At 38.3% G+C, this 23,056-nt stretch overlaps 1 protein-coding gene across 1 annotated transcript in view; it reads right to left on the reverse strand.

Annotated features, from left to right (window-relative positions):
- Positions 1–23,056, reverse strand: part of LOC122805935 (extracellular calcium-sensing receptor-like) — a 173,594-nt gene that overhangs the window by 98,791 nt on the left and 51,747 nt on the right. The window contains exon 6 of the mRNA XM_044076179.1: positions 11,396–11,510. Within this exon, the coding sequence (XP_043932114.1) occupies positions 11,396–11,510 (115 nt within the window). The remainder of the gene's footprint in view (positions 1–11,395; positions 11,511–23,056) is intronic.

Consider the following 23,056-nt stretch of genomic DNA (forward strand, 5'->3'; position numbering starts at 1 on the left):
AAGGCAGCAAGTCTTTCATCAGACTTGACAGAGCTCCACCTCTTCATTCTTCATAGTGTGGCCCTCATCAGGACATGTACAACTGAAGTACCAACACCAGGTAAAGGGACACACCTCCTTAAAGTAGTGTAAGATTACTTAGCCATGGGTCCCCAGAGAAAAGCCAAGGAAAGCTGGCAACAAATAATTTAATTTCCAGGTCCTGTGTTGGCTTTCATTAGGTAACATCTGAACATGATCATTCAGAATCAATTCTGCAATCACAATCAATCAAGATATGACTATACCATTCACCAAAAAGACAAGTGTCAAAACCATTTTTTTTTTCTTTTGCAGGGATCTAGCCAAACCACAACCATAATTTACATATGACGACTCTATGAAAAAGCAACACCGGGAAAAGGATAAACTCCCTTCAGCAAGACACAGCAGTCTCAAGCAATCACAGTTTCACTCAGAATGAGCACCTAACCACAGGCAGGAATATACCCTCTCTCTCTCCTGGATCACCAAACAGTGTGAAAAGTGAGAAAGGAAGTGGAAAGTGCATTAAAGATTTAAATAGTTGAAATTAGAACAACATGAATGTCTGAAAAGAATATTAAAGGAAGTGCTGTAGCAAAAGGAGAAGGGAAAATGGGGTGAAGCAGATCTCTGGATGAAAGGTGAAGAGAAATGGCTGCCCAGTTAATGGAAACAGAAGGAAAGAAAACAATCTTCAAAATAAACCCAAAGACTGATGAGATCTACACAGACGTATTACAATCAAGTGAAACATTGGCAGACTATGTCAAGAAAACCAAAAGAAGGTTTGATGAAGTTGAATCATCTTTAACCAAGCATGCCAATGAGATAAAAGAGTTATTGGCTGATGAGAAAGAAACTAAGTTCAGGTTCTATGAACTAGAAGTGACAAGAGAGGAGACAGAGGAAAATGTGATGGAAACGGATGATCATGAAAGAAAACAGGACATCAGAATAGTCAATTTACCAAAAGAAGTTGAAATAACAGATGTTATGCCACATGTGACATGACTATTAAGTAAATGGACTGGTTTTCCCTCCCAGAAGATGCTATTGGACAGAGCATGCAGGGTATATGTACTGAGCTGCTCCGAACATAGATTTTCTAGAAAGTTGTTGACTGAACTTCGGAATTATCTACTAAAAGAGCAACTACTGTCATTACTGTGAAAGCCAGGCAAAACCCTAACAGTAGCAGAACAAAGATGTTTTGTTGAACAGGACTATTCCTTGTGTATAAAGATAAAAAGGGAGGTTTACACCACTTTTTAAATATTGCAAGACTCTAAATTTCAAATTCAAGTTTTTTTATGCAGCAATCATAAAGGTCCTTATCCTGCATGGTTCAAACATTTGTATGGAACCAGAAGTAGCTTGTATAATGTTAGAAAGCAACAAGGCTAAACTAGATCAAGATGGAAAAGGGAAGGAAAAACACAGAAAAAGTAACCAAAAGAAGCAGGAGGAAGAAGCTAGAGGAAATATGGCTATAAGAGTGTTTCTAGCTTTTAAATGGAAAACAGGAGACGCAGAAAGAATTGAAGCACCACGCAAGAAGGGTGAGAGAATCCTTAGGTGAGAAAACTTGGCAAGGATTGTAACACCAAAGGAGGCGAAGGAGCAGAAGTGGGACAAAGTGACATCTCAATACTCTGAATTGATTGTATTGAGAAGTTAAAGAAATATGAAAGCACAACCAGACAAGGAGAATTAAGGAGATGGACAAAACTGTAAATCTAACGTAAAAGAAAAGGGGAAAATATCCAAAGGACAGAAGGAGAGACCACACTACACTGGGAACACCATAACAAATGAGCTTTGGATTTGTAAATAGCACATAGAATTTAACACCACAGAGAATTGTGCTATAAATAACAAGGACTGGAAATGGCCAGAATATTATGTTTTTTTTTAACTGTGGATTTTTTGTGTATTAACTATATCCCAACATTATTTCACACCCCCCTTTATACTACTTATTTTTTTATCTCAGCTATACCTTTATTTGTACACATTTTGTGGGTATCTAAACTATGAAAAATTCTACTCTACGTACCGCTGTTTTTTTTTTTTTTTTTTTTTTGTAATCTTCCTTCTCTTTTATCTTAACTTTAAGACATCTTTTCTTTGTTCTGTGTGGAGCTTTTCTGCCAGGGCCTCTGCTGAAAATGGACATTCTGTCCAGTCAAACTTTCCCGGTAATCAAATGTAAAACTAAAAATAAATAAAATAAGTAAATAAATTTGAGTTGACAAAAAATAAAGTAGTAAACTTGTTGACTTTAATATCAAGCATTAAAAGAATATCCAGTTTACTGCATGCAAATGAGTTACTTTTAGGAATGAATGCTCATGCAATGATGTTACAATACGATGTGGGGAAAGGGAGGGAGGGTGGGACACAATGAAGTATCGCCACAAAGGTTGCGATCAGAAATGAGCAAGGGGTCAATCAATGTTCTAGGAAGGTTGTTGTGCATAGTTACTCTAAATGTTTTCCTAGTTTAAAGAAAAAAATAGCTTAAAATTATAAAGATGGGTTGAAAAAATGAGACATAAGTAAGATGTATTAAGTTAGGAATAAGCAGAGCAGATCAGAGGTATTTAAGGAGAAAAGGAATAAGTGTAGGGTTGATAAACCTACTTAACACTAATGGTACTTAACCTGGCATGGAATGTTGATGGAATGGCTGATGGGACAAAAGGAAAGGATAACAGAACACATAAAGGTAACAAAGTAAAGTAATTACACAAGAAGGATATTTCTTAAAAAAAAAACTTCTGTAAGCTGTAGGGGTGGACAAACATTGGCATGGTATGGGAAGAAGACAGACAATATACATCTGGATATGCAAGAGAGAGAGAGAGAGAGGACTTAAGAAAGGGTAGGGCAGAGGGGTGCTGCACAGCAGTGTATTAGGGCAGGACAAGAGGAGCACTGACACTAATAAAAGGAGACTCAGTAGAAGTGGAACAGACTAAAATAGATAAACAAGGATGGTATGTTCTGACAAGGGTCTATTGGAGTTGGAAGGAATACATCTGAGGAAAATCTATATCATACCAAAAGCTCAAATAGAAGAACTAAGAGATATATTACAGGATATATTACATTTCCAGCAAGGAATTATGTTACGTGCAGGTGACTGGAACTTTATAACAAACATGTAGGAAATCAGCTCAGGATCAAGGGTGAGGAAAATTACACAAGAAGGTTATGTCTTAAAAAACCTTCCACAAGTTGTAGGGATGGACATACCCTGGCATGGTGGAATAGAAATAAACAGATAATAGAACAGAGTATCAGTCAAAAATAATCTCTGACCATCCACCAGTAACACATGCAATGAGTATTCCAGTGTATATTGCATTCAAACTGTACTGAAGAGTGAGTGGGGGTGGAGGTTACACTTACACAAGAGTAAATAGCTCAAAAAAGTGATACAATTGGTCCTAGAGGAAAGAAAGAGATAGAAAGAGATAGATAGAGAGAGAGAGAGAGAGGGAGAGAGAGAGAGAGAGAGAGAGAGAGAGAGAGAGAGAGAGAGAGAGAGAGAGAGAGAGAGAGAGAGAGAGAGAGAGAGAGAGAGAGAGAGAGAGAGAGAGAGAGAGAGAGAGAGAGAGAGAGAGAGAGAGAGAGAGAGAGAGAGAGGGAGGGAGGGAGGGAGAGAGAGAGAGATAGAGAGAGAGAGAGAGAGAGAGAGAGAGAGAGAGAGAGAGAGAGAGAGAGAGAGAGAGAGAGAGAGAAGAGTCATCCAAGTTAAGAATGTTTTCTTTATTAACCATACATTTACCTTTTTTATACAGTGATCACTACTGCTTTTGACCATTTAAAAGCATTTATTTTATTTGTGTCGGAAACAGTCTTTTTCTCTGTTTATTGGCATTTCTAGTCTGTGTGCATCCAAATCTCTTTGCAGTAGGGTGAATTAAACAGGGACTTAGCTGTTTGGTAGTTTGCTTAATCAGCACTTGAAAGCTGCTTTTGCTAGGGCTTTTACATTAAGAAATTCCAAGATAAGACATTGTGTGGCAGAAGGTGTTTACCTGGTATCTCTGAGTTGGGAAGCACTGCTAATTGTTTGTTGTTTGTGGGTTTAATCTGGACTTGACAACTGCTTTTGCTGTGCTTTTACATTAACAAATTCTAGAGTCAGACATCTTGGGGCAGAAGGTGTTTACCTGGGCTTTTTTGCTTTCAGAAGCACTGGAAGAAGCTTTAAGTGTGGTTGTTTATTGGCTAGAGGGCATAGGACTCTGTTTTCAAGCTTTTCTCTCTACAATAAATCAGGCAAATTGCAAGGCTCTTTGTTCACTTACAGAGAACCCAGCAACATTTGTCCAGTGTTTCAACTGCATTAAGAGGCACGCCAATAAGATAATAATATGTTCTTGATTAACTGCACTTGCACTTGCTTTATACAGTGATCCCTACTGTTTTGAGCATTCTTTAATACATTTATTTAATTTTGTGGCCAAAATAGTCAGTTCTCCATTTGCTGGGTTTTCTAGTCTGTGGATCTACAAATCTCTTTGAAGCAGAGTGAATTAGCCAGGGGCTTAGTTGCTTGGTAGTTGTTTTATCTATATTTGAGAGCTGTTTTTGTGGTGCTTTTGCATTAAGAAATCCCAGGATCAGACATCTTGTGGCAGAAGGTGTTTACCTGGTCTCTCTGAGTTGGGAAGAATTGCAGGAAGCTCAAAGTTTGGTTATTTATTGGCTTGAGGGCATAGGAGTCAGTTTTGAAGTTACCACTGGGGCTGTGGTGGTTAGCAGTGCCCTGTATACCAGTAAATGCCTAGACAGTAAAATTTACCTATAAAGTTAGGATTAGATCAGAAACCTGTTAGACAGTGTGGCATTGTGCAGAAATAAGCTTAGATTAGCTAGCTTATGCATCAAATAGCACTACTATATCTTAGCATTAAATGACATCCCACTCTTAACCCCAAAAACTACCCTAAGAGACCCTTGTTAAAACCTAGTCCTTAATTTAACCAGACAACATGGATATGCATATGCAATTTCCAAATATCTCTGTGGCCAGCTTGATAGATTTGTGCATCCTAAGGATCATAAGTTCATAGGTAGGTACTAGGCTATTGGCCCTAGGGCCTATATAAGCCTAGCCAAAAAGGTACCCTTGATTTCGCCACCCAAGAAAATTATTTTCTTGTGCCCCTGTCAAGCAGAGCCACAGAGGTGATCCCAGGGTGAATTTCCTATTTCCCATCTAATCATCAAGATTTTTCTTGAAGAGTGCTAATGAGAAGCTTTGTCTGATATAGATAGGTAGTTTGTTCCAGAGTATGGGAAGTCTCTGGACAGGAATCTATCCCTACAGCATGTTCTGTTTATTGTGGTGACAAGGTTTAGGTCCTTAGAGCATGTAGCTCAGAGGGATTGGAATTTCTTTAAGTGGAGCATGTCCAACAGCTCTGGGTTTGACATAGCTTTGTATGCTAGGCAAAGAGTGCCTCTGAATAGGCGATATGCGACAGAGTAAAGCTGGAGTTTTTTGAGATGGTCTGTAAAGGACATCTGTTTGAGGCTGATAATCCTCTTTGTGAGGTATTTCTGTGGCCTTTCCAGTTGTTGTAGATGTCTTGTGAGGTACATACCAAAAGGGGCATTGTACTCTATAATGGGTCTAATGAGTGACGAGTAGAGGGGAACAATGACCTATTTTTTCCTGAATGAGAAACCTTTTGTGATGAGGTGTGCCATGTAGAAGGATTTCCTAACTACTGTTGCAATGTGATTATCAAAGGAGAGACTACTGTCCAGCTGTGTCCCAAGGTCTCTTATCACACTTTTGGTGTTAAATAGACTACCACCTATGTGGTAACTCATGGGTACAGAGTTTTTACCAAAGGGGATGACAATGCACTTTTTGGCATTGATCTTTAGGCCATGGCTTTAACACCAGGCATCTGTCTCAATGAGGCCCTTTTGTAGGATATCCACATCATTAGGAAATTCCATTATGGCTCCTAGTTTGCAGTCATCTGTGAACTTCATTAGCCACCTTCTGTGTTAGCCTGTACTTCAGAAAAGTAGATACCAAACAGGAGAGGAACCAGGACTGAACCCTGTGGTACTCCACTTGTCACTGGTCTGAAGTCGGATTTGGAGTCTATTACTTTCACAGTGTGGGTTCTGTCAGTTTTTGCAATTGTCTCATGTTATCAGACAACCAGTTAATCATAAAGAAAATAACACAGTATGCAAGAGATGTAAATACACAACTTCCTTGGAGGCAAAAATCTCACATACAAATGAGGTTGTCAGGAATACCTGCACTACATTCCTCACAGATACAATTTGCCATGCACACAGAGTATCTTATGTTGAGACACTTAAAAAAACCTTCCCAAATCTCAAAGACCTCCAAACACACCTAATGGCAGCACTGCACCTCAGCAACCACTAAAGCACACACTAAAATCAGCACCAAACATCTCACATAAGCCTACACCTAATTGTCCTGCAAGTGAAAGCCCATAAGGCATGTATACACTTTACCTGATACTCCTGTCATTGGGGACTCCATCATGTGATACACAGATGCCCTACACACCAGGTTGGACAAGGTACAAGTTATGCAGTATCATGTACGCACTCAAGTTACTGCACCCCTAGGTACCAATATGATTCTATCATTGTCCATGTGGGTGTAAATGACCTGAGACTTACCTCACTGGACTATATGAAAAGAGACATAATGGATCAAAATATGTGTCACAGGTAAGTATGAGCATTGCACTCAACAGCATTCTACCTTCACCAAGCAACCTTAAGGTGTTACTTCTCAAAAACTCCACACCCTTCAAACCATCCTCACTCTGAATAATGTAGACATCTGAACCCTGACCAAGACTTGGTTTAAAGACATAGAAAGTACTCCAGAAGTGCAAGACTACAGTGCCTTCCACACACTTAAAACAACAACAGTTCAGACTGGGGCCAAAGGTGGGGATGTTTCAATCAATTTTAGCAACAAACATACCTCCAGGTTGCTTAAACAGAATGATACAATGGTGCTTATCCATGTGCAAGTCACCATAGTTAAGGTCCATTACCATATCATAGTTAGCTATGGGTCACCATCTGTATGCCTAGAGTCTCACAATTCTTACCTAAACCTACTAGAGGCACCCAAACACCCTTTTCCTCATGTACAGAAGGGGAACTGTACACTGCCTTAAACTCACAAGAATCCTGCATTCTGGACTTTATTAACATAAATACCCTGGAACAGATAGTGCACACTCCAACCAGAGGATCAAACATCCTAGAACTGGTACTTATCAACATGGGAGAGATGACCCCCTTTCACATCCTCACTAGTGAGATAGGATTACAAAGCTGTCTCATTTAAAGTAAAAATCAGCCCAGAAAATCCAGCTAAACCAATAACAATTATGAACTATTCAAAGACAAACTAAGTGACTGTTTGTCAAAATTCAAGGCTTCTCCCAAGCCTGAGACCACAGCTAACTATGCAGAATTATTTATTTACAGAGCCACTATGCAAACATCCAAATGGCTGCAGAGAAGTATGCCATACCTACCAGAAATAAACCCAAACCAAAACACTGAAAATAAATCTCACTGGTGGAATCCTCCCCTAAACAAGGTGTATAATAAAAGAAGAAAACTCATGGCCAACATCAGGAGAAACAACTCCCTTAAAGATAAATGCATTATTTATAAAACTAAACAAGAAACTAAGAGGTCTACTTATAAGTCCAAAAAAGGCCAACTATGAGGTATATCAAGAGAAGCAGAAAAAGTAAGACGATATAGTTGGAAAAATGAGAAACCTAAAGTAAAATGAGAACAAATGAAGCTGTAATACCCAAGGGAGGGATGATATGTCACAACTCAATGGAGTCTTGTATACCACCTCTGACACAAAAGTTTTAAAATTAATTTTGAAGAACTTGTATCAAAGAATGGTAATGCTCAAAAGAAGAGCAGCTGCTAGTGACAGGTCAGTCTGGATGGCAGAAAAGCGCACAGCAATGGGTGGGGTGCATTGAGAACGAGTTTAGACAGAACACTAGGGAAAATAGAAAGGAACTGCTAAATGTTTAAAGTGAAGCCATTAGGGTTACAAAAATGGAAAATTGATAGAAGGGTATTAGCACTAGCTGGCTGGAGTGAAAAAGACATGAAAATTCCTTGGGGAAAATTTAGAGAAAAGGGAAACATAGGACAAAATACAAAATCACTTTAACATATGGAGGGGAATGGCTTCAGTACAAAAGGGTATGAGGATATTAAAGAAGTTTGACTAAGAAACAGAAAGGAAAAAAACATAGCAAGATCCCAGATAGTACAAATGCTAACAAAGGACAGAACAGATTCATCACAAACTATGGAAGTGGTTGACAGACAATACAAGGCATAATTAGAGAAGAAGACAATGAATAAAAAAGAAAAGGGCCAAAATAAAATAAAATATGCATAAGAGACTACACTACACAACAATAACCTAGCAAAAATGGGCAGGAAATCTGTACAGCCCCAAACAAAGCAATGAAATCCAGAAAATGGTGCATATTTGGATGGAAATGTCTCCATACCCACATAGATTAAAGATGCAAACAAGGACATGGAGATGATTGGAAATACACTTTTCTGGGATGTGAGAAACTAACTGAATTCAAATCAGACTTAAGTGTACTAATAGAAGGAAAAGCAGGTATGAAGTACATTACAAGACATATTTTCTCTTATGTTGGATACGGAATCTAGAGTTGATAGACCATGTGAAGACAGTAGCATCCTTAGTGCTATTAACAACAAAAAGTAACAAAACTAAAATGGAAAAGCAAGCAACCTCAAATTTCAGAAGTGATAGAGCTGATGGCCAAGGTGAAAAGGCAGGAAATGAAACTAAAAAGAGGCAGGGAAGGTATACAAAAGAAACTTGTTGAAATGGGATGAGCTGGTACAGCAGCAATAAAAAGGGACTAGTATAATCAAAGAAAGCATTTCCCACTAAATGAGACCAGAAAGAAAGGATAGGGGTGAACAGAATGGGAAGAAGGATGGCACGAAACAAAGAGCATTAAACCCTGGTATTTTTTTTTCTTTCATCTGACTTGTCTCTGCTTACAGTATATCTGTTTCTTTAGAAGTCTGGTTCTGAGTGGATTCAGTATACAAAATAATAACAGTGAAATGTTAATAAATTTCATATTAGTGCACCATGTATGCAGATTGTCCAGTTTGCATGGATTAATGAACAAAATAGAACAGCCATTAAAAAATGAACAAGGGAATTCTGTGGCACTCTAAAATGAAGAATCACAGGAAAGACCACGTGCTGACATCTGCAATAGTAATTGTCCAATCCATTAAGCCACCAGTTAAAAAAAAGTCACAACTGACACAGGCATTTCCACAGTCAGCATAATAACAGAGTACTGTGTAAGAGAGAAAGCATCCTTACTAGTAGACTAGTCTCAGCTGCTGGACAGTCCGCAGTCATCTAACTATAAAACTGCCTATGAACTTGTTCTGATGTGTAAAGTAGGTGCTTCTTTCACTATCTTCCCAAACAATTCTATCCAAATCTACCATTGCAGATGCTTCTTTCACTATCTTCCCAAACAATTCTATCCAAATCTACCATTGCAGATGATTTTCTTTTATTTGTCTTCTGGATAACTCATTCCTCATCTTCTATTTGTCCCATCTTGTTTGCCTTCCTACCTCTTACACTTTTCCAGTGGTCCACTGGTAAGTTGAACTCTTGGAAACAGTACTGTTAATGTTAAAAAATGCCTTGCTGCTTCGGTTAATCATTTAATGTCGTCTTCTGCTGGTATTACCATGTGTTGAGTATGCCATCTTGTATTAGATGACTGATCAGTGTGGAACCTTGGTAAATGAGTTAGTGACTCAGGGGAATAATGTGCTTACCTAATAATGTATAAAGTTACCAGAAACAGAGCATATGATGACATCTACAGGTCTGAAAATCTGTTTCCATGAAGACGTGAGGGAGAACTATACAACCAATTACATGACCTTAGTGTACTTGTGTGTTACAGTCTGCATATTTTTCTTAAATTTAGAAACTATTCTTAGCTAGCATGCACTGTAATACAGATTCCATAATAATGTGTAGTTCTCTAGTTTTCTGTAGAGTAATGCTGAATTATGTCTTTGTATGTGTGCATGTGTCTGTGTGTCTGTGCTGGCTTCTGCACATGTACAAGCATAATAGATTTCTTCAGCAGCAGGAATAGATTTTTTTACAAGAAACATCTTTATTAAATTATCACTTATGACAAAGAAAATCATATATTTGTACATTTATATAAATGAAAACAAACCATACTGACATAATCCCAGCTGCAAGCATTTTACATCACAAACCATAATTGACATAATCTTAAATGCAAACATTATGCATCACTGATGATGTACCCAGTCATTGTCAGCCAAACATTACATAGATCATTCAAGTCCTGCCTTCTTTTAAACCTCATTCCTCCCCTTATGCATTGTGCACACAATTCCCATTTTGTCCTATGTAATTCCCTCCTATCCTTTTTTAAAGATCCCAATTCCTGTTTCATCTCTGTTACTATAGTCACTACAGTTGGTTTAGACTTTGATTTCCATTTTCTAGTAATTACTTTTTTGGCAGCCACCATAATTAGACTTAGTAAGGCCTTAGTATGTCTAGACAATTCTGATTCTGTATCATAGCTCAGAAAAATCATTTCCCTAGTAACACCAATTTGCTCACCCAGTATCTCTGACAAAGTAGTTTGTAGGGAATCTTTAAGGTCAGCCAAATCATTACACTCTCAGAAAAATGTTGCAAATTATCTGTTTCGTCCTCATCACACCTCCATTTGCTGTCTAGCTGAGGAAAAACTATCTGGACCCTACTTGGGGTATAAAAGTATCTATGTAAACATTTCCACGAAAAATCCTAAATCTTCTAGATTTTATTGCATATTTGGGGACATATCCCCCACTGTTTCCTTGTGAATTGCTTATCCAAGATTTCTTCACAATCCTTTCTAACTTCCTTTGATTGATCCTTAGAATTATCATGCAATATTTTATATGCTCTACTAATTGTTCCTTTTTTAACAGCAGCTCCTTCTGGATTCTACCAAAAAGTCTACCAGTCCTGGTCTTTCATTTAGGACCTCTTACTTCTATCTCTTTGGCAAATTAGCCAAAACAGTTATTTGATATGACATTTTACTGAGGAGACAGCAGCAAATATTTTAAAGTAGACAGATCTGCACTGATCTACATCAAAGGTATATTTATAGGTAACAGTAAAATATTTATGTTGATTGCTGTAGCACTGCTACTACCCTGTCTGCACTACTTTTCTGCTGAAATTTATCATCAAAGTCACTGCTATGCCGATTTTGTTCTTTCTTGTTGTTGCTCGTCCCCTTGTACATTGAAGATGAAGCAGGTGGGGTAGTTCTTTTAAGAAGCTTTATTACATAAAAACACATCAAGATAGATAGCAGCTTCATTAAATATAAAAGAACTGATTAACAAACAGAGCTTACATACAGGCATGCTTACATCTTAGCTTAACGCAAAATGGCACTCTGCCTTGCACGTGCTCAGTACTCAGTACATATTTGCATGTCCACAGGAGGTTTCTTAAAGAGATATACACACTAATCTACATCTTCCCTCTTAAAAAAAAGATTGCCCATAGCATTGCAGTTAGACATGCATTAATACAGACATTTGGAAACAAAAACAATGTTCATGTTGTTTATGTCCAAGTTGCCATATATCTGGAACATGGTCTGGACATGCAACCGGATATTGCAACATAACAATCAGGACTGGGTTTAGCAACAGGGACAGGTTTCAGTGAACATCTCATCTCAGGAACTTCAGGATTAATCACAGGAATGGAAATAGTCTCTGGAACTTCCTCTGGAGCTAGAAAACCAGACAACTCACTATAAGATAAAGAGTCTTTCTCACAGTCTGTGTGCTGTAGTATAGGCTTGGATACTGGTAACAAATGTCTCCAATTCCACCTAAATTCTGATCCTTGTCATTCCACAATGTATGGTCACAGATCGGGCAAATATTCTTCATGACTCCAATCCTATAAAAACCTATGGACATTTGCATCTTTACTGTTTCTTCTTCTCGTAATGGCTTGAGCGGTTTGCTGGTCTTATTGTAATATTACTTCTAGATTAAGCACTTCTTTAACAAGTTGGCTTTGACTGATTTATTGTTCTTGACACATGTAACCAACAATTTACTACTAATTGGTAACGTGATTCTAGTTTGTTTTGACAAAAGTCTTTGAGCAGGTGATCCAAGATGTTCATCACAAGGAAAGTTTCTGAGATTCAAGAGATTTAGAAAAACATCATTATTGTCTCACTTGGACTTCTCTAGTAACTGCTTTGCAATTTGAACTGGCTATTCTGCCAAACCATTGGACTGAGGATGCTCTGGGCTACCCATTATATGAGTAAAGTCCAACTACACTGCAAATCTTTTGAATTGCTGACTTGTGAATTGCGTGCCATTGTCAGAAATAACTTTGTGTTTAGATCCATGCACTGCAAAATGATGCTTCATCATAGTAATGAATGTAATGGATACTAGATTAGAAAGTAGGTCAATCTTGAACCAATTTGAATAAGAGTCTACTAGTACCAAGTAATGTTGACCATTCCACTCGAAAATGTCGGTGGCAACCGTGGACCAAAGTAGTTCAGGAATCTAGTTTAGCTGAAGTGGTTCTTTCTGTTGATGTGACTTTGTACTATTACACACAGAACAAGATGAAAGTGCTCTCTCAATATCTTGTAACATAGAAAGCCAAAATACTAGTCCTCTCACCCTTCTTTTGGTAGAGTCTGTTCCTGGGTGACCTCAATGCAAAATAGAATTATACTCTGATTGCAAGGATTTTGGAACAATGACTTTCTGACCTTTCATGACAATACCATGGTCTTACAAAATCTTATCTCTGTATGGAAAATAAGTTTGCACGTCTGTAGGTAAACTTGATTGCTTTGATGGCCATCCATGGTTGAGAAAGTAGTTGAGCTTCTGTTAAACCGGATCTGTGGCTGTATGATTTCCAAGCTCGTCAAGATGTGTGGATGAAATTTTTCTCACCTCCATGACTTCAAAATCAAATTTCTCATTCTTGTGCTATTCAGTGGTAATTCTGGGTGACCTGAATTACATATCAGCAAGATAAAGAACTTTGCCTTTCTTATAGACAAGATTGAAATTATACTTTTGCAATCTCAGCATCATGCGTTGCAATCTGGCTGGAGCTGAATGCATAGGCTTTCACAGAATAGTGATTAGAGGTTGGTGGTCTGTTTCGGTCTGGATAGGTTTACCATAAACATAATCATGAAACTTGGAAGATGCAAACACAATTGCCAAAAGCTCTTACTCTGTCTGAGCATACTGCATTTCAGTTTGGGTTCATTCTGGATGCATAGACAACAGGTTGACTATCTTGTAGAATGACTCCACCAAGACCAAATTTCAAAGCATCACATGAAAGAGTAACTGGCTTGTGGATATCATAGTATCTGAGAGTTGGTGGACTGTCAGTTCTCTGTTTCAGGTCATCAAATGCTCTCTGGTGCTGTTCTAACCAAGGCCAGGATACATCTTTACATGTTAGCTCTCTGTGGTGCTGATATTTGACTCAAGTCTGGAATGAACTTGCCTAGGTAGTTAACCATGCCAAGAAAACATTGCAGGGCTTTAGCCTTGTCTGGAGCTGGCATCTCAAGAATGTCTGTTTGCTTAGAAGGGTCTGGTTGTAATCCTGAACTGGTGAATAAATGACCAACATTAGTGACTTCTTATAGCCTGAATTTGCATTTCTGAGGATTGAGCTTAAGAGTTTAAGATTCACTTCATGAGCTCTTTCCAGAACAATTTTGAGGTTTCTGTCATGCTCAGCTTCACCATTGCTTTCTACTAGTATTATATTGTCTATTATAATAGCACAGGGATACCCAGAAAAACTCTGCTCCATTGCACGTTGAAAGACTTTACTTGTAAAACGTATCTCAAATGTCATTCTCAAAAATCTGTACCTGCCAAATGGAGTATTGAAAGTAGTGAGCAGTGAGGATTTCTTGTCAAGCAAAATTTGCCAAAATTAATTTTTTGGCATCTAAGACCGAAAAAAACAGTGGCATTTGGCATTAGAGCAGCAATTTCTTCAACTGTACAAATTGGATGATAGGGTCTTTTTAGAGGTTTGTTCAAATCTCATGGATCATTACATATTCTGATGTCATCTGAGCTTTTCTTCTGAGATACCATCATGGATGACACCCATTCTGTCAGTTCACTAACTGAACAAATCACACCTTGTTGCATTATTTTATCTAGCTCAGCTTTAACTCTAGTCTGCATGGCTATTGGAACTTTTCTGGCTGGCCTGACAATTTGGCTAACATCTGGGTCTCATTTCATGGAATACATAATTGAAAGCTTGCTTAGCTGGTCTTTAAAGAGATCAGTATATGTAGAAAAATAGACTGGGTGAAATTAGAATAGTGGTCTCTTAGGCTAACATGGTGAACTTTTTTGTTAAATGAAAGAAGTCCCATTTTAAACTGTCTCTGAGCCCTAATAATGACTGTACATGCCTCTTGACCACATAAAATAATAAGTTGTAGAGTCTCATGGCAGAGTAACATGCAAGCATTACTGAGCCTTTGGTTTGAATCTCTTCACCCCCATATGCAACAACCATCAACATAAAAAGTAGGGTCACAGCTTTCTAATTGATCAACTCTTTTCTTAAAATTTTCTTTTTTAATAAAATAATGCATGACTTTTGATTTAGACAATCTTTTTAAATGACTCAATCTGTTTTATGGCATTGCTGACCAAAAGCTAAGCATTTCTGTCTTTTAGATTCATGATTATTGCCACAGTTACAACAGTTAACAATCAAATTAGATACTGGCCCTTGTTCACCCTTATGCTTGTCTGCTGACTCCCTCTCAAACTTCACTGAGGTTGTGCAAACTTTGGAATGTGCTAGAAAGCTCTGAGGTTTGCCAGTGACTCCTGCAGGGGCTACAGTAATGGCCAGGTGCGTGGGCCTGTTTCTTTTAACCACATGCTGCATACTGTCAACATGAAGCTTAGAAGTTACTGAGAACATGAATTTTTAATTTGTAAGCATATGGGTGTGCTTTTCTCTAAGCTATTATATCTGACAAATCTCAATGGCCTTATTCAAAGTTAAACCACTATCACAAAACAAAATCTTTCTCACAGCATCATCTTTAATACCACACACAAGACTGTCCTTTATCAACTCATTCTTTAAATCACCAAGTCTGCACATTTTAGCTTTATTTCTCAAGTCAGTTATATATGCTGCAAAGGTTTCACCAGTCTTTTGATCTTTTGATCCCTTGTATAAAATAAGTGCTTTTTCATTGTAATGTTTGTCTGGGATTAAACATTTCTCTAAATTTACTTTTTAAGTACTCAGTGACCTCCCTTGACTCAGCCAGTACAATAATATGACAGTTTCCCCCCTCTCCTGCAAAGATAGCTGGTGCGTACACAAATGACGTTCCCTTTCTATGGCTTCTGACCCAGCAAAATTAAGCAGAATAAAAGCCTTTGCACAGTCAGCTTTATCAGAAAATGCAGCCTGTATGAAAATATCATACTCTTGCACAAATACTCTCCAGTTCTCTGCAATATTATTATCAAACACAAGTGTATTTGGTTTTCGGAATCCATCTGCCATGCCCACAAAGTATAGTAAAACACATTGCAAATATGGCCCTTTTTGCAATTATATACAAACAAACTGTTTTGCGAGCTTGTAATAACATTCAAATGCACAATAAACTCTTCAAAATGCTTTACTTTGTAAAATATGCTCTGAAGTAGCTGTAGTTTGCAAAATAACTGTACTGTAATACTGCACAAACATGCAAACACTTTATACACTTCAGATAACTCGGATAGCATTAGTTAATACAAAAAAGTACATGCTTAGCAAAAATGCAGTTGTTTTTCTTATTTTTTTAATTGTATGCAATGTGGGCTTTATTTAAAAAAATTCTGTAGTAATTTGAATATTTATATCAATATCAAACATTTTGACTTATTTTAATATCATTTAGAGCTTTCTGTATGGCTTGTTTAATATTTTGCAAATAAGAAATAGCTTGAACAATTTTCCAATACCTGTAACTCATTTCTGCCCACTCTTGCAAAATAAACGTGAAGTTTTCAACAGTAGCTGGATGCCTCTTCTGATACCATGTCCTTTAAACATGTACGTCTGACACCATATCGCTCATCACCTTGTACACTGAAGACAAAGCAGGCAGGGTAGTTCTTTTAAGAAGCTTTATTACATATAAACACATCAGGATGGATAGGAGCTTCATTAAATATAAAAGAACTTATTAACAAACAGAGCTTGCATACATATATGCTTACATCTTAACACTTTACCTCTGAATGGCACTCTGACTTGCACGTACTCGGTACTCAATACATTTGTACATGCCCACAGGTGTTTTTTTAAAAAATTATACACATTGATCTACACTTGTTGAGACTTGTTGACTTCATTTGCTCTATTTCTGATGGCATGCTTAGTGTAGCACAGTGAAAAACAGAACAAAAGAGAGAGAGACATACAAAACTCTTTATTCTCAGATATGTTTCTACATGTTGATTTATGCAAAACAGAAGCCTCATTTTCTCTACAAAATGAAAACAGTACAATAAATATCACCTTCAAGAACATATCTTAGCTGCAAATATCTAGGCACAACAGTGTAAAATATGTCTTTAGATTTACCATTGTTCAGAACAGACACATTTTGAATTGCTTATTTATTGATTTATTTATTTTTCTGATGTTTATGAGCAATTATACAATGACTGTCCATTAATACTAAAAAACGAGCACGCTGATTGGCCAGCCCAACCAGCGTGCCCGTTGTAAATCGGAGACTATACGAACGAGAAAAGGTCCGGTCGCCCAGACTTTTTTCCATCAGTAAGTCTCATAATTTTATTACTTTTCTTATTTTTAACTTAAAAAAGAAACCAGGAGACATAAACCAAACGAGGGAGATGGCACAGACAAAAATAAAATGATAATCAGGTAAGTTCTACAAAATTAAAGAAACTTACCTGATTATCGTTTTATTTTTATCTGTCCTGGCTCTCCCTAAATTAAACGTCTCCCTATTTCTTTTTTTTTCATTTTTAATAAAAAAAAAAAAAAATCAACGGAGATATTCCATTCTCTGTTGCTTCCTCTACACAGCTCTGGTGTACAGTGTAAGCATGGGAACACAAGTTCCATACACATGCGCAGTACATCAGAAAAAGCCCCAGGATAGCGGAAAACTGCAGAAGGGCACCTTGGAGGTATTATGCAAAGACATTATTTAAGAAAAGTAAATATTATTTTTCCTTAAATAATGTTGTATAATAGCAAAAACCCATGCGTGGGTGAGGGTAATGCTGGATTTACCCACGGTTGTCTTTGGCCACTCGGGCTTCGCCCTCGTGACCAAACCACACCAACCGTGGGTAAATCTAGCATTACCCACACCCAGACATGGGTTATTGCTTAAGTATAATATTGACTTAATGGACAAAGGAAAGATAAATACCATTTCTTTTGGCATTATGCATTCTATTACTTGCAGCCATGTCATATAAAATAAGAAGGCACTCCACTTTCAAGACTTTGCTATGATTTTTGAAAAACAGTTCTATTTTTAGTACTCAAATGCTATGAGTTATGTTATCAAGTGTAATGATGATGAATTGTATTTGTGTTGTTTTGATATTTATTTTATTTTCTGACAATTCTGTAAGTTAACTAGTAGTCCAGTAATGTTGTAAGAACCATCTAGAAAAACTAGAAGTCAGTACAAAAAAACAGAATCTCAAGTATGAACATGTTGTGAAGTACAAATGTTTTCTAAGTATTTTTTCATATTCAGGTCTTTAGTTAATTTTGCTTTCATGAGTTATGTTTCTCCTGGCAAATGGCTCAGTGTTGTTAGCAACTAAATGAATAATTTACAGTGCTTTAGATAATAAGATAACAGTAGTGCTCTTTGAAGAATTACTAAAGCTAGCTGTGATGATAGGAGGTACTGCCAGCCATGCCAGGAGAAGTAGGGTAGTGGATGTGTAACATATGCCAGCACAGCTATCTGGTATTTTGTAAAGAATCATATGTCATTTGTATATCAAACTGATTTGTACAGATGCTTGTGTTGAAACATGTATTTTATTTTTATTTATTTAACATTTGTTTACCAGAAAGTTGACTGGGAATGAGCAAATTTTCAGGGGAGGCCCAGGGAGAAATGATCCAGACGCATGCCTTTGTAAACTGGGAGGAAACCAAAGCACCTGGAAAAATCCTACGTGAATGCAGGGAGGACATGCAGACTCCAAACCCCAGTCAAGAATCAAATTGGAGAACCTCTTGCTGTGAGGCAACAACACAAACTGCTGCACCACTGTGCCATCCATTTGTAAAGCTGCTTGTGTTAAAAAATATCAGCAGTATGCCCAGCTGAAAATAAAAGAAATGTTCATGCATTATTGTAACTGAATTAAATGTATATGCTTCAACAGAGGTTACTGGAAGAGCAGTGGTTAATCACAATTCAGCTGCAGCAAACTTTAAAATATATCTGAAATTAAATTACTTTATGGGTTAAGCCATAAAGATGTTATTCCATGGTTATGAATGGAGCCAGAGATGCAATGTCTGTGCTAGAGAATAGTTAGTAGCTCTGTAGGAGGAATAAAAGTGTTAAAATGTTTTTTGACTACCAGGAGCAGCAGCAGATCTGAGCAAAGCTCTATCTGTGTGTATGGTGACATGTAGGTGCTAACATTCTGGCACCTTCTAGTGATGGGCGATAGTGCAGGAAACAGAGTCAGATGACCGATGTATGTGATGTCATTCTGTAAGTCAGAAATAATATTTAGATATTAGTAGGAGATTGCTCTCAGTATTCTGTATTCTGTCTTGGATCTGACGAGGACCACTCACCCCCACATCATCTTGCCTTTGAATCAGTCAGTCAGTCAAATATAGTGAGATTACAAGCACTGTTTTCTGTAACTGTGTGAATCTATTCATCTGTGTCATTTTAATATTTCATGTTCTGAAACTCTTGTGTTTACTGTAAATAGATATTTAGTATGTTCAGGTTCTTTTATTATTTATTATTAAATATATTTAAACTTCTCTTTGTGGCTGGTCCTTTTAGAAAAATAGTTAAGTTTTGAGAGTATTTGCCTATATTTGTTTGTTGATAACTCTGGCCATTCCCAAAAGCCTTGCTGCTTGTCAAACTACCATTTGTATTAATATTGATTTCACTAATTATAATTGAGCACCCTTGTAAGAACCTTAGGTAGTTGGCTTTGTAGTGCCTGGTGGCAGTGATAACTACTTTATAGTCAGGGCAGAAGGAGGCATAGCTAGTAAACCTGTGCCAGGCTTTCCAAGGTGTGTGTGTGTGTGTGTGTGTGTGTGTGTGTGTGTGTGTGTGTGTGTGTGTGTGTGTGTGTGTGTGTGTGTGTGTGTGTGTGTGCAAATTAAATCTGATAGTGTGTGTGCGTGCAAATTAAATCTGAAAGTGTGTGTGTGTGTGTGTGTGTGTGTGTGTGTGTGTGTGTGTGTGTGTGTGTGTGTGTGTGTGTGTGTGTGTGTGTGTGTGTGTGTGTGTGTGTGTGTATCAACTGCTGGGAGCAGGCATACGAAACACTGGTTTCAAAGAGAGAGTGTTGAAGGACTTGGCTTGGGCACTCACTTGAGGACTTCACTCTGAAGCTGTCCCAATGGGGAGTCTTACTGGGGACTTGGAGGTTGACAGATAGAGAAATCCAGACCCTGGGCTGACTGTGCTCCCTGTGTGCTCTTAAGGGAAGTTGTGGTTAATGCAGAGAGGTCTGCATCTGGAAATACTAAAGGTAGCCATTTGTATTCCAAGTGAACGTCCCTCTCCAGTGTCAGTGGTGAGGATTCAGGCTCCTTGATTACTGGACCAAAGTGGGGACTTCACATATTGGGGAGCAGTGGTATGGATATTGAACTTCTGTAGCCTGTAAGCAGATGTCACTAAAGATGTACTCTCAAACACCCACAATGTAGACATTCAGAGTTTCATATCACAGCAGTTTTTACTTTTCATTAGTTTAGTTTAGTCAGAGAAAGCAGGCAAAAATGTCAGCACAGGATTATGGCAAGCTGACAAAGAACCAGTTGGCCAAGGTGTGTGAAGCCAAAGGACTGGTGTATGCCAACCTGACTAAAGATAAAGTGATTTCAGCCTTAGATGCAGCTCAGACTAGCAACCAGGAGGACAACCAGTTTGGTAATGGGGATTTGCAGCCCTCATATACAGGACAGTTCACCTTTTCCTCAGAAGACTTAAAAATCAATCTGGAGTTAAAGAGACTTGAATTGGATGCCAAACATTTGGAATTAGAATCATTAGAGATAATACAGCATTTGGAGGGTGAAGAAAAGGAGAAACAGATGGAATTAGAATCAGCAGACAGACTGTGGAATTTGGAGGCTGAAGAAAATGAGAAGCAATGTCAACATGAGAGGGAGATGCTGACTCTTCTCCAGGGTCATGGAGGTAATGTGGAAAGGAATAATTGAACCCCAGAAGCAACAAATGTCAGTAAATTTCTTCAAGAATTTTCAGAGGATGATAATTTTTTCCTTATATTTGAAAGGATAGGTAAACAGTATAATGGTGACCAAGGGTTCTGGTTATGGTTTCTGAACCCCTTACACCACAGTAAAGCTGTAAATGCTGTTTCTAAATTGTCTGATATTGATTGCTTAAACTATGAAAAAGTAAATAAATGTTTACTTGAATGTTTTAAGTTAACACCTGAAGCTTACAGAAAAAAAGTTTTGTGAGCATAGATGCAAGGCAAATAAAAGTGTGTGTGATTATATTGCTGAGTTAAGTAGTTACTTATATAGGTGGGTGAGTGGATGCAAATATCCACTTTTGAAGGGCTGGTAGACCTTTTGGTGAGGGAACAAGCTCTTGGCACCTTTCCTGAGGACATGAGAATCTGGTTGGCAGGCCTAGAATATAACTCTGAAGATGAGCTGGGAAGAAAGGGGATCTCTACCTAGCAAGCAGGAAATGACTGCACAGGAAGGGGATACCCATTTTTGCACATGGATATAAGGGTACCCATGGTGCGCAGCCTAAACTACCCCAACAGAGTTCACCAGTAACAGGGGAGCCACTACTTCAGGTACACAGCCAGGGTTAAGGGTTAAATGTCTTAAATGTAACCAGTGAGTCCATGTCTCATGTAGATGTCCATGGATGCAAGGTAGGGAACAAAAGGTGGAGGAGGCAGCAAATGGAATAACAGTATGCCAGTTGTATATTGTCTGAAGATAACAGGGTACCACACTATCACAAGAGGTTATATCCTATCTTAGTGGATGTAAAACAAGCCACTGCTAAGAGAGACACAGCATCTGACATAACCATTGTGAAGTCTGCAGTGGTTAAAGAGGAGCAGTACTTGCTTGGGCAGTCCACTGCAGTCAGAGCTTTAGGACGGACCCTATTCCAAATGCCATTGGCAAGGGTTCATCTTGACTGGGATGGTAGAAAAGCAAGCAAGCAAGTAGGTGTGTTTGAGGATATCCCTGCAGCTGTCCTGAAAGGGAATGATTTTGATAATGCAGTACCTTGTGTGCATGCAGTTATACACAGTCAAGTTTGGAGACAGGCATGTGGGTCTGGTAGCCTGAGGGAGACACAGACAGTCACCACACCTGAAGCCAGGGATGGTGGTGTGGCTGTTTCAGGGAGGGAGCTACCCTATAGCAGTGAGCCTGAAGGTGAGCCACAGCTTCTAGTAGGTACTGATGTTGCCTTGGACAGAGTGACTGCAAGAGCAGAGGTGAGTGGTAGTACCAAGGCTGATTTTCAGGCACAACTGTCAGAATATACCAGACTTCCTTTGGAAGGGTGAGCTGGGAAGAGTCACAAAAGTGCAGCTGAGACAGGCTCAGCTCTCAGACCCTATACTAGGAAGCATGAGGGAGATAACTAAGGAGGAACCTGATTCTCATGGAAAAGGGGAGTCTGTGTACTGGAACAAATGTTTATTTATTTATTTATTTATTTTATTTATTTTACATTTGTTGACCGGGCTAGTCCAGCTGGATATATGTCCATTTTCAGTGGAGGCCTGGGGAGAAAAGCTCCAACGTAATTTACAAATAATTCACAGTAATGATCAATACAAGGTAAAAATTATTAATACATTGAGACAGAACATAAAATCCTTGCAGAGAGGCAAAGTCAAAACAAAGTTTTAGCAGACATTTGCTATACAGATTCTAAAATATAAGTTTCTAATATGGAAAAAGTAGAAAAAAGTAATAATGAATTTTTTTTATTTTTTTTTTTGCCACCTGCTCTGCCTCAATGGATTACAGAGCCACTTCCTCAAGGTATCTAGTAGCAAGCAGCAGATGAGGCAAATATTGTCCCACTCTCTCTTAAACTGTCTCTTATACTGGTTACAGTATAGAGAGTGGACCCCCTGAGGCAGGGCTAGAGGGTGAGATAATACAGTAGTTGGTTGTGCCTAGAGCCTACTGGTTGGCACTTCTAGCCATAGCCCATGCTATTCCTTTTGCAGATCATATAGGCATAAAGTGTACCAAGAGATGTATTGTGCGGAAATTTTATTGGCTTGAGATTGCATGGCATGTAATAGGCTACTGTAGAATTTGTGAGCAGGCCAAAAAGTAGGCAAGGTAGGAGACAAGGTCAAATCTCCATTAATGCCTTTGCTATGATCGAGGAGCCATTTCAGAGGGTAGCTATGGATACTGTGGGGCTTCTGAGTACCCTGAGCTGCTCCACTGGAAAAATGTATATCCTGGTGGTAGTAGATTACACTACTAGATACCTTGAGGAAGTGGCTC

The sequence above is a fragment of the Protopterus annectens genome, chromosome 7.part0 (genome assembly GCF_019279795.1).
Source record: "Protopterus annectens isolate FY-2018-M chromosome 7.part0, PAN1.0, whole genome shotgun sequence".
NCBI classification, from domain to species: Eukaryota; Metazoa; Chordata; order Ceratodontiformes; family Protopteridae; genus Protopterus; species Protopterus annectens.